This window comes from Saimiri boliviensis, chromosome 5, assembly GCF_048565385.1.
Source record: "Saimiri boliviensis isolate mSaiBol1 chromosome 5, mSaiBol1.pri, whole genome shotgun sequence".
In the NCBI taxonomy this organism is placed as follows: Eukaryota; Metazoa; Chordata; class Mammalia; order Primates; family Cebidae; genus Saimiri; species Saimiri boliviensis.
In genome coordinates this window covers 16,418,503-16,433,454 of record NC_133453.1, presented here as the reverse complement: position 1 = coordinate 16,433,454, position 14,952 = coordinate 16,418,503, and the positions used below count along the sequence as shown (strand labels likewise).

Here is a 14,952-nt window from a genome sequence, read left to right as displayed (position 1 = left end):
AACTCTTTGCAAGTACAATGTCAACTTTATTACCTTTGCAAAGTCTGGGTGTAAGTTGTTCTCTGATGAATCTGCTTCCTCTGCTGTGCATTCACAAGTTACAGAATTATCCAGTGAATCTTAAAAAGATATACCAAGTCAGGTTATTAAATATTACTCAGAAATCATACATTCTTCTAGCCTGTGACATACAAAACTAAGTTAGACTTAAGCGCTAACAGGGATGTTGGTGAGCATAAGCTTTCATTATGTTCTGACTCCAGAACTCCATATTGTTGGGCGAGCTGGGCTTGGAAATCAGATCCTCTGATGATCATTTTGGGATTCTTGCCAGGATAACATCTTGTGTCCACAAGAACTTTGGCGTTTTATACTTGGGGTGTCTTGACTTACTTCATTAAAGCATACTAAACTTTTCTTAAATATGTATGCATTTTTGGTAATTCTGGCTCTTAGACTGTCAATTTAGAATCCACCTTCTTGCTTCAGCTAGTTAAAACTCTGTAAGACACTGTAAACATTAATACTATGGTTGTTATTATTAAGTAAATCATAAATGTGAAACACCTACTATGGCATACAGTAGTTGTGTTAAAATCAACAATAGCGGTTTTTTTCCTCATTATCTCATGGCTCTTTCACCCTAGAGCCTATGAGACTTAGACTAGGAGCACTTAAAGATGCTTTAGTTTCTAATGTACCATGTACTGTGCAAGGTATCTTCAAATAGTTTTCTTTCGGGAAGAGTGACTGACTCTGCTGGTATTGAATTTGCCTTCTATGTAGCTACAGAATTGCTTTTCTAACCTTATTTTAACTCTTTCTTTCCACTCTTGTTTTCCCTTCTCTTTGCATAAAATGAAATATACTCTTACGAAGGAGTTAGGATGGGCAGAAAACAATTTTAATCTTATGAAAATTTCCATTGCCATGCATAGTTTTTGAAACTTTCACATATAAGCTGGTAACAGTATGATCAAAAAGCGTAAATGAAAGATGCTTTTTAACTAAAAGGAAGGAATGCATATTAGCCTTTACAGAGCATAAGATTCATTAATTAAATTCAATGAAATGCTAAAAACCACAAAATGCTCTCTATAAGGTAATGTCCCATTGGACATGAGCACATTTTTGATGCTGTGAGAAATGATTCCCGACATCATTTGCTGGGGAACAGCCTCAAATCATTGCCAGTTGACTCCAAATTGTACTTATGTGTGGTGGCCATTACTGTGCAGTAAAGATTCAGGAGGGATTTAGCGAATTCTTGGAACAAACAGCTCCAGGATGGATGAGCTAGACCAGACAGCGACCACAACACCTAGTAGCTTTAGTGAATCAAAAAGACGGGTCATGCTAGACAAAGGAAGGAAGACAGCTTCATATGCTCTCACCCAGCCCCAGATCAGTAAGCTCTGCGCTCCTCCTGCCTTGGAGGGGCCCCTCAGGACTGATTTGCAGGATGCGGTTGAGGGTGTGGATCCATTCATCCATATCTGACTCTGTTTCAGCTGCCAGCACAAAATAGGTCAGGTCATTCATTTTCAATTCAAAGGCGTATTTTCGTAGTCGGTTATTCTGTGGTATAAAAAGAAAGAAAGAAAAAGAGAACACCAAAAATTAAGCCTTCGAGAGAGAGAGACAATTTATGTGGGCTTGAGGTTCCAAAAGTCTTTCCATACAGATAGGTAACATAAAGAAAATTGTCCAAAACAAGACAAAATGTTAGATGGGTCTGATCATTTGTTTGTTTTTTTTTTTCTTAAAGTTTTTGTACTAAGAAATATCTTATTTAGGTTTCAGTTGATTGGATGGACATGTTAGCTTAAACATTTCATCATAGGCATGTGCTTGAGTACATTCTCAACTCCTTGTAAGAGTTTCCTTGAGTTTCTACCTTGACTTTCTCACCTTAAGTTCTGCGATTCACTCCAGAAGGGTGTCTGACCCTATCACATCACAGAGGCAGCTCTTGCCAAGATCACGAAAAGGCTCTATGTTGCCATACTGCCTTAAGGATCATTTCTTTCTTCGTATCTTCCTTGTCCTTGCAGCTGAATTAACACAAAGGCTGCCTCCTCCTATCTGAAATTCACCTTTCTCCAGTTTCCATGGTGATACTCTATTTGGGTTTTCCTTCCACCTCACTGGCTGCCATTTTTCAGCGTCTTCACCCAGCTCTTCCTTCTTCTCGTGACCTCTAGTGAGAATCCTGGCCAAGCCTCAGATTCCTTTCTCTCCTTTATTGCTCATCTATTCCAATGGCTTCAAATGACACCCATGTGCAGTGACACCCCAATTCCTTTCCTGGCTCTGGCTTCACCAACCTCCAGACTCTTCTGTAACTTGACATCTTCACTTGGCATTTTGTGACCAACCTACCAAGTCTTGTTCTAGTTCCTGAATGTGTTCCTGTCATGTTCTTGTTGCTGCCACCAGGAAGGCCTGAGGCAAGCTGGCCCCCTCCACTGCACATGCTCTCAAAAGCACAGTGAGCATGGTGTGTGCCCTCATGTATGTACAGGATTTGTATCCACCCTTCAGATCTCAAATGAAACTTTTCTTAATTTTCCAATCTAGGACAAAGGGACAAAGGTCTTGTCCTCCAGAGCACGTAACATGATTTGAAATTATCTGCTTACTCATTTTCGTTTGTTTGTTTTGACAAATACATGTCTCCTCTGAAGCTACCTCCGTGAAGACTTGGCCAGTTTTGCTAACCATCATATCGTGTAATCGTGCTGATACTTGAAGGATTCAATAATGGTGGGTTCAAAAACAGTCATGTTTTATTAATGGAACAGAATAGGTTCCTATTCTATTGGAAAAGGTTTCTATTCCATATTAACATTCCGGTAAAGAAGAGGTAAATGGGTGAATGATTGAAGGAGTGAACTAACAATCAGAAAACAAAGGTTCTCCATCGTGCAGAGAACTAAAATGAGCTGGTGTGATTAGTGGGTACTTTAAATTGGGTGGTCAGAAGCAGGTCTTTCCCCAAAGGAGATCTCTGATTTGAAATCTGTAAAAAGGAGATATGGGCTATTGAAAGTTCAGGGAGGGACATTTAAAGCAGGGGGAATCCAAGAACAAATTGTTACAATATTGTATATTCCTGCCATGAGATTAGAATGTTCATTCAAAGTGCAAACTTTCCCCTAATGACACAAACTGGTGTTATTTAAAGGGGTGGTTGTTGGAAAGATTACTGAAGATACTTCATATTTGATTTGCTCCAGGCAATTCCTATGCAGGTGTTCAATTTTTATAAATATGTTCTAAAGCCTGTAGCTTACTCATAATTGTAATAGAGAAAACACTAACACTTTGGACAACTCTATTAAGTAGAATACAAAAAGGAGAAGAGCCATAAAATAAGATCAGTGGTGTAGGATTGTGGCTAAATACCAATGTATACAATTCTTTTTGAGAACAGGATTGCTATTTCTTGGTGACAAGCAAAAATTTATAATACCCTTCATCAATGTCGTCTTTCTTTGGGATGCTCTTAGAGACTGTCCCCAGATAGCTGTTCCTTTCAACATTCACAATAACAATATTACTACTGCAAACACAACAATTACTAAACACTGGCTCTGTACTTTACAGCCACGATTTAATTTAAATGTGTAACAACCCTATGGGAAAAATCACATTATTCCATTTCACATATGATGAAACTGAGGCTTGGGAAGATTAATTAAAATGTGTTTGGGATTATATTGAGTGCAAATGGTAGAAACGGAAAAATAAGCCCTATATACTCTGACAACTAATCCCATCCACTGAGCTGCCTGATGCATTGCACAGAGCCAGGGACACAGAAGATGCTCAGGTGATGCTGGTCTCCTTTCTTGACAATGCCCTGGCACAACAAAGGGGCATCTGTGGCCTGGGAGTTGTGGTTTCTCTCAGTGCTTGAGAATACATAGCCTCAAGAAAAAGTAAAGTTCAGCAACTAAAGGAGAAAGAATTGGCTAAAATGCTAACTATGGTTCTCATGTGAAAATTCATGGCTCAAACATCACATTCTAGACTCTTCCAAGGATGAGCCCTTAGCTCCTGTCCATACTTTTGCATTTCTGTCAAATATTATTTATTTATTTGGCTTGTAATGACTTAGTCACAGGCCTGGCTCTTTATAGTTCACAAGTCTTAGAAGGGCAGAACCTAAATTTGTATCCTCAGTGCTTAGTGCAGTGATATAATTCACTCATCAAAGACATTTCTGTTGCATTCATACTTTGTGCCGGGCAAAAACATAGCCAGTCCCAGCACTTGCTGAATAGGAATGGCAGGCATTAAGCAATTAATCAGACAAATGTGAAATCAGAAAATGAATATACTTAAATTTTGTATACATGTTTTGAAAAAGAGCTACTGGGTTCTATGAGAACATAGAATAGAAGTATTTGGACAAGCAAAAGGTCAGAGTTGCATTTTGAAAAAAATCATTTTCACTGCAGTGTAAACAGAATGAAGGGTACTCAGAAAGCCCATGGCCTCAAACGTTAGTGTGCAAATCAAACATTTAGGCAGCTTCCTTCTGAAGGCACATTTTTGGATGCCCTGCTCTCCTTATGAGGAATGGGGTAGATATTCTCCATGTGCCCTCACACGCAGCTCTGGGACATTCTGACGAAGAAGACCTACAAAACTTTCTGTAACCTTCACTGATAGACAGTCTAAGGGCAAAGACAAGATGGCTGTAGAGCAGGTTTAAATGAAAGACAGGTGTCCTGTCACAGCCCCATTTCCTTCAAAAAACAACAGGAATATAAATAGACACTCAGGGCCTGGTGCAGTGGCTCATGCCTGTAATCCCAGCACTTTGGAAGGCTGAGGTGGGAAGATCAATTGAGGCCAGGAGTTTAAGACCAGCCTGGCCAGCATGGTGAAACCTCGTTTCTACTAAAAATACAAAAATTAGTCAGGTGTGGTGTCACATGCCTGTAATCCCAGCTACTTGGGAGGCTGAAGCAAAAAAATCACTTGAACCCGGGAGGCAGAGGTTGCAGTGATCCAAAATCACACCACTGCACTCCCAGCCTGGGTGACTGAGCAAGGCTCTGTCTCAAAAACAACCAAAGAAAAAAAACCCAAAAAACAAAACAACAGGAAGGAAGGAAGAAAGGAAGGAAGGAAGGAAGAAAGGAAAGAAGGAAGGAAGGAAGGAAGGAAGGAAGGAAGGAAGGAAGGGAGGGAGGGAAAAGACACTCAGAAAAGAACAAGAACTGTTCAGAGTTTGGGGCACAACTTTTGCTGGAATATTTTTAGGTATTTGTTTACAGAAAAATGCAAGCAAATCACAGTGTTGTCCTGAAAACAAACAAACGGAAGAATTGGCTTGATGAATTTGATGCTGCAAATAATGTGAATGGGGAGATAAAAAGCAACGTAAAATGCTTATATTGGGTCCAAATTAAAGGTGTATCAAGTTGCAACCTGCTTTACAATGAAGATGCCGAAGACGTAACGAAATTTCGAAATAAAACATTACAAAATAGAGACAAGTTGATGTGATTTTCTAAACTGCATGGCACGTGTATACCTAGGTAACCAACCCGCGTGATCTACACATGTACCCCAGAACTTAAAGCATAATAAATAAATAAAAATAAATAAATATACTGCATTCTGTGTTTCAAATGAATTAAATATGATTGCCGACTTCAACAATATGATCAAAAATATTCTTAAAACTTTGAGTAAAGTATTACAATTTTGTTTCACAAAGAGGGACATTGATAATTAAGATAAATATTCTATTTGAAATTTCTCAAGAACGAAATTACCTTCTTCTATTTCAAGGGAAATAGAACTATTTGCAGCCCAGAGAAGCTTATTTTGGGGAAGATAAAGAGGCCTGAGTGTTTTTCGATCTTGCTGTCTGGAATCTCAAAGATGATGTCATATAGAACAGCAAACAGGATAAAAATTGAAAATCAATGGGACACTTCAATAGGACATTTTAATAATTTTGAAGTATAATTGTTAAGTCATTAAAATGGTAATCAAGAAGTAATCATATTCTTATTTTTACGCCCTCCAATTTTCCTCTGTTTCTCTTTTATCGGTGTCCTTTCCAGCCAGTGCAACTACCTCGTTTTTATTTATTTATTTTTTTGAGATGGTTTTGCTGTTGTCACTCAGGCCAGAATGCAGCGGCATGATCTCGGCTCCCTACAATCTCTGTCTCCCAGGTAAAAGCAATTCTCCTTCTGAGTAGCTGGGATTACAGGCGTCCACAGCCACACCCAGCTATTTTTTTTTTTTTTTTTTTTTGTATTTTTAGTACAGCTAGTGTTTGGCCATGTTGGGCAAGCTGGTCTCAAACTCCTGACCTCAGGAGATCTGCCTGCCTTGGCCTCCCAAAGTGCTGGGATTACAGGCCTGAGCCACCACTCCCAGCCCCCAGGGCAACTACTTTGTTCAGTCAACCTTACCATAGTATATCTATGTAGCTTCATAAATAATGGGAACCTGTGACTATGTCCTATTGTCGTGATATGGTGAATGAGTTGTGGCAAACTGTTCTGCTTCCACAGTGTTCATCTGAAGAAGTTCCAAATTGTTGATACTTCAAGAAAATCACTAAAGCCAAGGGAGGACTGAATAACCAAGAGGGAAGCTACCCAAACTAAATATTTAATTATACCTATTATGTGGCTAGTATCTTGTACAGAATTTTGCAGAAACAAAAGAGGAGTCTTAAGGGAATCATACAACATCAAATCAAGGTTTCTGGTATTGATGGCTTCCTTCCATGAAATCCTCTCCACTTTCTGAAGGTTTATTTGTTCATTCATTCAATGTAAATGGGTACGTCTTATGTTTCAGTCACAGAGAACTGAAAAAATTCAAGTAAAGTACTTTCCCTCATTGAACTTACCTTCTAGTGTAATGAAATGTCAGGAAGCAAATAAGCAGAAAGATAACATACACACACACACACACACACACACACACACACACACACATATATATATATATAATAGATGTGTAATATTATATGGCATCATGCAGTGATAAATGTAATTTCTTCTTGAATATGTTATTAGGACTTATTGCTTGAGGGGTGTCACTTGTTTTATTTGCATGTACTATATATTTTTTTTCAGTGTGCCCTTCTCACATCCTGAAATCTCTTCGAAGACATAAGCCACATTATTTTTGGAGTTTGCTCTTTTCACAATGGTTTGCACACTGTGAGTTTTCCAATATATACAGTAAATTGCTGAAATAAATCCCATATATAAAATTCACTGCTTAAAGCTCCACATGAACATATCTTTGTAGTGTTTCTTCTGCCCACATAACTTACGTAGGTAGAATATTAAACTGGTTCCTGCCTGTACAAAAATATAATATTTCACTCAAAGTCTTCTCTCCATGTATGTGGGTATGTCTATTTTACATACGATAATACATCATTTCTTTAGGCAACTGTCTGTAATTTTGGATATTCTTCTGCCTCAAGTTAAACTTTGCAATTCATTAGATCTGTGACTCGTGAAAGCCACTCCATCGCTCTGAATTTTATTTTAATAAATGGGACGATCATAATTCATGTTCCATCAAGTGCTGTCAAATAATATATTAGATAAAAAAAGCTACAAGTATCATTTTGGTTCTTATGATTCTCGGAAGTGAGATTTTCAGAGCCTGAGTTTGCTAACAGGAGGCTTACTGTTCATATTTGGCTTCTAGATTTGTTTTTCTTGTAATGTTCTTTCCCCTGCTCCCAATTTGACTTGCTTTCTTTAGGTAGGCACTCTCCAGGTCTACTGGTCCAAGCTGCCCCTATTTCTCACATTTGGCCTCTTTTCACACTCGTAGGGGGCTGCTTGACCTCCAGGAGGTATCTGCATTTCTAGCCTTTCATTAGTCACATGAAGCCATTGTCTTGGAACCCATATCCACATGGTGGCAGACTCAGCACCTAGGAGGAAATGAACGGTGTCTGCCATACTGTCCACACCCATGTAAGGCTGTGTAAAGAGACATCAGCCATTATCATTGCTTAGACAGGGACCTAAGAAAGATGGGATTCTTGGGATTGTTATTCTCTTCTACAGTGGCAGAACCTGGAATGAACGAATGTGTAGATGAATGAATGTGAGAATGAATGAATGAATATGTGAACTGAAGGAACAAGATAGATAACACAGACCTAAATATCCCTTAGTCCCAGAAAAAAACTTAAAGCAGCAAAAACCAAGTTCTCTTCCAGATTGGGAGGCATAGGCCCATAAAACAGATCTATTACTGTTTGATGATGTTATGAAAAACTAGAAAACCATGATTAGGTTTTGTTTTGTTTTGGCCAAGATTCAAAAAATTGTCAGTCATAAACATTACCTAAAGTCTCTCAGAAAGCTGGGAAGGAGTTTCTCTCTACTTAAGCCCACCTTTGTAATATATGTCTAAGATTTCCAAATTATTCTAGGGAAAACAATAATATGGATTGGGTCTGAATGAATCAAACTGAAATGGCATATTCACTAAGGATTATTATGAACTTGAACTCCCTAAGAATGCCAGATGCTACGTAGTACGTTCTGAGGCAGAGACTTTGTTCTTCCTTTTTGTTTGCTTCAATGGAACCTGGCAACGATTCTTCACAAAATTGGTCTGATTCATCCTAGTTATTCATTCGCTCTGTGCTTTTGTGTGTACATGATTCATCTTTAGGCACATTTTATGCCTGAGAGCTTAGTAGAACAATGGTTAAACTTACACTATTTCACTCAAATTCTTCTCTCCAGATGTAAAAACTTATAAATCTGGAAGAACTATAAGCAAATATGTGAAGACTGGGACCCACACACAAAGTGACAAGTGATCCAGGGGTTTGTCTCCCCAGAGTGATCCTAAGAAACAGTCCTTGCCTGTACAAAGAATGCGGAGAATACTGGATAAAGCTTCTTGATGAAGAGGAATATAAATGCAGGGATAAAGGTGAAATTTTAAAAGGTGTATGTGCCAAATCCACCTTGGGGAATACTATAGACAGGCTCAGCTTTTTCTGTATGGACTTATAGCCTGAGCTGAAAGAGTTCCTCATTGTTTCATGTTCCCAGAGCATTCCATGGGCTCTGCCATTCATACCTCCATCATCACTCTTGAGATCTTGTGTGATAGTGAGCGAGTGGTAAGGCCCGTCTCTGATACTGACTTCAATGAAGAATTGACTTCCCCACATCTAGGTGTAGTTTCTAGCTTGTCAAAGGCACTAAGTGGGTGTGTTGAATGAATCAATAGGTTAATGAATAAATAAAGAAATAGACAAATTAGCACAGTTAGGAAAAAACATCAGGAAGGTAAATCAAGGTGTTCTAGGAGGGATTTCCCATAATGGAATGTCTATATCCTAGGTCGTGACCTTTAAAATTAATAGAAGAACAAGATGAGAGAGTCTAAATATACTTCCTTCTCAGTTCTTTCCACATTGTTCTAGTTTTACAGATAGGGAATCTAGATCAAATTGTTTGAGTAACTTTCTAAAAGTCTTAGATAGTAAATGGTAAAACTAGGATTTCAATGCTGACCTATGTGAATACCAGGCTTGTGTTTTCTCCTGCAAGACTCCTTTTTTTTCTGTGGCAACGTTTAAGCAGAGACTGAAACACAATCTAAGTAAGAGATGATGGAGAAGCAGTTTCTCCATAGGAAGGTCAGATTAGAGCACTAAGGTATGTATTCAACACTAAGTTCTATGATTCTTTGAAGAAGAAAAATATAACATATTAACCTGTGTTTCTGCAAACTTAATATATAACAAAAGACTACAATGATACTTCTTAAAAAATGATGACTCATTTGCTAGAAAAAGCTTTTACGTACAAATGGAAAGGATAATACTTAAAATTTTCAGCTCAGTGTCTATAAGATGCAGTTATTGATCTTTATTGCTAATGTTTTACTTCATGTTTCTAAGGCCAAAAAGTGTCCTTTGTGACCAACAATAGAAAACGATCTCCATCCTCCATTAAGATCATTATTGCCCTTTCCATATGGAAAGCTGGCATCTGTGTTAAAACGCAATTATCTTCCACTTGTAGCAGACTGCTCAGAAACAATTAATTCTTTCCTTTTAAAGTTCAGCCTTATTGCTTCCTGGAAGAATTCCAAATTTTAACAGATAAACCATCCAGAAATAGACCAGGACTAAATGACTGGAGAGAACTCTACTTGAGTCCACATATCCAGGGGCCCCTGGTAGTGGTTCACGATGTAATATCAGCTCATAACCAGTTAGGTGAGTGCTGAGGTTTGAGGGTAGCAGAAGCGCTTCTCCAAGGGCCTGTGACCAGAAACAGTGTCCTGGACCCCAGTGAGCCAGTGTCATATTGTGAAATATGAGGGAGGATTGCTAAAACACTTGATTGCTTCCATGATTACATAAAAGGGAATAGGTTAGTTATTTCATCAGAGTAGGAAGAGGTGTTTTGAAAGTAAAACGTCCAAATGGGGTCTAAGGAATTATTCTGCTTTCATAGTGGCCCATGTTGAGTTTCATGCTAAGGACAATAATTTGAAGACTGGGAGCTTACAGACCATTATCTGTTAAAAGCATTATGTTTGTTTCTGAAATTAAACACTTTGGAATCAATGGAATCCTTGTCTTTGAAGAAAACCACCTCTTAGAAGAAAGAGGATGCATATGTACACTGTCAACTTACTCTATCATTATTAGCTAATTATAAAATAACATTTGTGAAGTGCATATGTTAATACTGTGTCATTTACATATTACTGTACTGAATTTCGTTATCTCAGAGATTCTCTACACAGCAGCAAACACAGATGCTAATTTTCTGCTTCTGTTTGAAAATATGAGACATGCCCTGCCACAAGACCTTTGCACTTGTTGCCTCTACTCATTCTTTTTTTGTCTGTTTGGCTTTTATTTATATTTATTTATATATTATATTTTATTTTTGAGACAGAGTCTCGCTCTGTCACCAGTCTGGAGTGCAGTGGCACAATCTTGGCTCACTGCAACCCCGCCTCCTGGATTCAAGCAAGTCTCCTGCCTCAGCCTCCCCAGTGGCTGGGATTATAGGCACATGCCACCACACCTGGCTAATTTTCATGTTTTTAGTAGAGATAGGCTTTCACCATGTTGACTCGGCTGGTCTCGAACTTCTGACCTTAAGTGATCCACCAACCTTGGCCTCCCAGAGTGTTGGGATTACAGGCGTGAGTCACCATGCCCAGCCCTCTGCTCATTCTTTAGTCTATAGATCAAATGATCTCTCTTCAAAGATGCTCTTCTCCCTTATTGAGTATTAATATTCCTCTTCAACCTCACCACTCTTCTGTCTCCCTTTTGTTACTCTGTTTATTTTCTTTTTTCTTTAGTTTTTTTTTTCTTAGAGATGGGGTTTCACCATGTTAGTCAGGCTGGTCTCGAACTCCTGATCTCATGATCCACACTCCTCAGCCTCCCAAAGTGCTGGGATTACACACCACACCCAGCCCTGTTACTCTCTTAATTTTCTTTATTGAAAAATTTACCAGCTGATTCCATTCTGCTTATTCATGTCTTTGCCTGTTTCCCATTTTTCTTTCTCTCTTGAAAGTAAGTTTTGTGAAAGCAGAGATCAGGCTGCCTTGTTTTTCACAGAAGCCTTAGGGTCTAGAGCAGCTTTTGGCTTATATCAGATAGTCCATGAATATTTGTTGAATATACTTTTCAAATTAAAAAAAATCCCAGGGAGGAAAAGGGATTTCTACTCACCTGCACCACACCTGTACAGGAATCCAAAAAGATGCATCCTTTGGGTTCTTTGGATATTTTCTCATCTTTGTAAAAATTCATAATGTAGGAGTTATCTGGCAACTGAGTCAGCTGGAAGTAGCGCTTTTTGAATGACTAAATAAAGGAAAAGATATAAAGAATTATTCAAATTGTAGTGTGTTATTACTCATAGAAATTAGAATTATTCTAATTCCTTCAGGAGTGCTGTATTTCTAGGACATTTTTCTAGAGTAGGACATCCTACTTCCCCATAAATAAAATATTATATGAAACATAAACTCAATGCAAATGGCTCTCCTCTGTGCTGTGACCAGAGGAGGGAGTGTTAAGAAAGGTGACAGAGACAAAGATGAGTAGTGATGTCTCCTTACCCGGACAGTAACGGTGTTGTTCACGGTGCTATTAAAATTCCCCTTGTAGAGCCAGCCAGACTTGAAAACGCCAGTTCCTCCTGCTCCTCCACCCCCCTTGGAAGATGAGTGGGAAGTTGTATCCTGTAGGAAAGGCATATTAGCATCACGGCCATCCTTTGTGGATCGCAGATCCTAGACGCTGCATTTAAGAAAGGGACTCTTTCCCTCTCTTTGACTCATCTTAAATAAGCATGTTCAATTTCAAAACAAATGTGATTCATTTTGACTAAAAGCCCTACCACCAACAGCTACTACAACTTACAACAAACCGGTCAGAATGTGAAACCTTTTATTGCAAGACAGAAACTGATTATCCTCATGTTTTAAACATGTCACTTTCAACAATTTACTTACTTCATCCTTATCAGCATCTTCATGGTCAATCTCAAAGGAATGTGAAGGAAGCTTCTCTGGTTTGTATTCTGCTCTGATATGAAAAAGAAAAAGATTCTGATTTGTCATTGGAGACTGCTTTCATTTTAAGTTGCTCCCCAGGTAACAATAACAGCTATGGTGCTGGTGTTCTTACAAATTTTTGTAAAATAATGTAGTCTTTTGAGGGTCCCATTTCCTTTGGAAGTATTAATTTTCTTCTACCATGATATCTTATCTCCAGTATATAAATCTCTATTTTGAACCATGGAGTTACTAATTATAAAACATTTTTTTGAGACAGTCTCACTCTGTTGCCCACGCTGGAGTGTAGTGGCATGATTTCAGCTCACTGCAATCTCTGCCTTTTGGGTCCAAGCGATTCTCATGCCACAGCCTCCCCAGTAGTAGCTGGGATTACAGGCATGTACCATTATTTTTGTATTTTTTGTGGAAATGGGGTTTTGTGATGTTGGTCAGGCTGATCTTGAACTCCTGGCCTCAAACTATCCTCCCGCCTCAGCCTCTCAAAATGCTGGGATTACAGGCATGAGCCACCAGCGTTTGCCCTTCTAATTGCATATATTTATACATATCTTTTTGAGTTAGATGTAGGCAAGGACAATTTGAAAGGTGGGGGACTTTCTATTTTCCTTCCCCCACATTTGTAAGTAGAATATTAAGTGGTGATATTTTCACTGTGTTTTCTGTGTCATCTGTATGTGTACACACAGCGGTCATTTGAAGAGCCCGGCCCTGAAGGACCATGATCCTGAGAACCAGTCTGTACTGTGGCCACTAGGCTGTGCTGCTTCCTAACTATGGCCTCAGAAATGTGCACCAAAGGGGCTGGTAGCAATTACACTCTGTGCATTTCCACGGTATCCTAGAAATGCCTATTTAAGTCACAACATCTCTGACCACCTCAGAGAAGCAACAGTGTGCACCTGGTTTGATAAATGATAAGACAAACCAGAATTAAGTTTTCTTTGGCTTGATTCTATCCCGTAACTAATAGTTGAATGGAAACCAGACAAGGCCATCCGAACTCCAGGCATTTCTTGATGGCTAGCTGTTTGACCCCTTTTACTATATAAAATCCTATGTATAGCAATTTTACAGGATGTTTTTCTTTTTTAAAATAAATTTTATTGGGTATGCTTGAGGTTTACCACATGATGATATGGGAGAGATACATAGAGATAGTAAAATAGTATTATAGTGAAGCAAATTAACATAACGATCATGCCAATAGTTACTTTTTTGTAAAAAGAGCAGTAAAATCTACAGATTTAACCAAAATCACTAATGCAATACGATTTCACTAATTTTGGTCCTCAGGTTGTTCCTTCGCTCTCTAGACTTCATCCCGCACATGTGCTACTTTGCATCAGTTCATCGACTTCTCCCCGTTTCCTCTCACTGTTGGTGAGAATGGCGATTGCTACAGGCACTACGGAAAACAGTACGGAGGTTTCTAAGTAAATGAAATATAGAACCAGCATATGACCCAGCAATTCCTCTTCTGGGTATATATTCGAAGGAGATAAAGTAGCTTATAAAGATATCTGCACTCCTGTTGTCATTGCAGCATTATTCATACTAGCCGATGTATGGAAACGTTCTAAGTGTCCATCGACAGAGGAATGGATAAACACAATGTTTAATGTATTAATATGTGTGTATGTGTGTCTAGCATTCTCTTTATCCATTCCTCTGTCAAGGGACACTTAGAATGTTTCTATATATGTGTGTGTGTATGTGTGTTTATGTGAGTATGAATATGTGTGTGAATATATTTGTGTGTGCACGTATATATGTATGAATACATGTGTGTATATGTATGTGTGTGTGAATGTTTGTATGCATGTGAGTGAATATATGTGTGTATATATGTATCTATGAATATATGTGTGTTTGCATGTGTGTGTGTATATATACGTGAATATGTATATGTGCATGTGAATATGTGTGTGTGTGTGTGTGTGTGTGTGTATAAACTGAGTATTATTCAGCCTTAAAAAATAGAGATTCTGCTATTTGCCATGATGTGGATGGACCTGGAGGACATTATGCTAAATGAAATAAGCCAGACATGGAAACAAATTGTATGATCCCATTTATAAGTGGACTCTTAAAATAAATCCAATAAACAGAGATAATAAAACAATATATGTTTTAAGATGATTTACATTGTATAAAAGCAACTTCTGAATCTGACTACTGAGAAAGAAAGATCAGAGGCGCATTTAGTATTCACATCACAAATTATTCCCTATGTTGATGGTATTACAGATAGGAAGGTGAATGATCAGCGCTCTTTAGATTTAAGTATGCATAGAATTGCTACACTGTGCCCTCACATAAGGTAAGGTATAGGTGCCAAGTAAGGGCTTCAAA

At 38.4% G+C, this 14,952-nt stretch overlaps 1 protein-coding gene across 9 annotated transcripts in view; it reads right to left on the bottom strand.

Moving 5' to 3' along the window:
• Positions 1 to 14,952, bottom strand: part of DOCK10 (dedicator of cytokinesis 10) — a 278,160-nt gene that overhangs the window by 109,495 nt on the left and 153,713 nt on the right. For all 9 annotated transcript variants that reach the window (XM_074398952.1, XM_003925467.4, XM_074398949.1 and 6 more), the window contains exons 5-9: positions 12,535 to 12,607; positions 12,139 to 12,261; positions 11,747 to 11,881; positions 1,395 to 1,578; positions 34 to 119 (exon numbers count right to left, since the gene is read on the bottom strand). In XM_074398952.1, the coding sequence (XP_074255053.1) occupies positions 34 to 119; positions 1,395 to 1,578; positions 11,747 to 11,881; positions 12,139 to 12,261; positions 12,535 to 12,607 (601 nt within the window). The remainder of the gene's footprint in view (positions 1 to 33; positions 120 to 1,394; positions 1,579 to 11,746; positions 11,882 to 12,138; positions 12,262 to 12,534; positions 12,608 to 14,952) is intronic.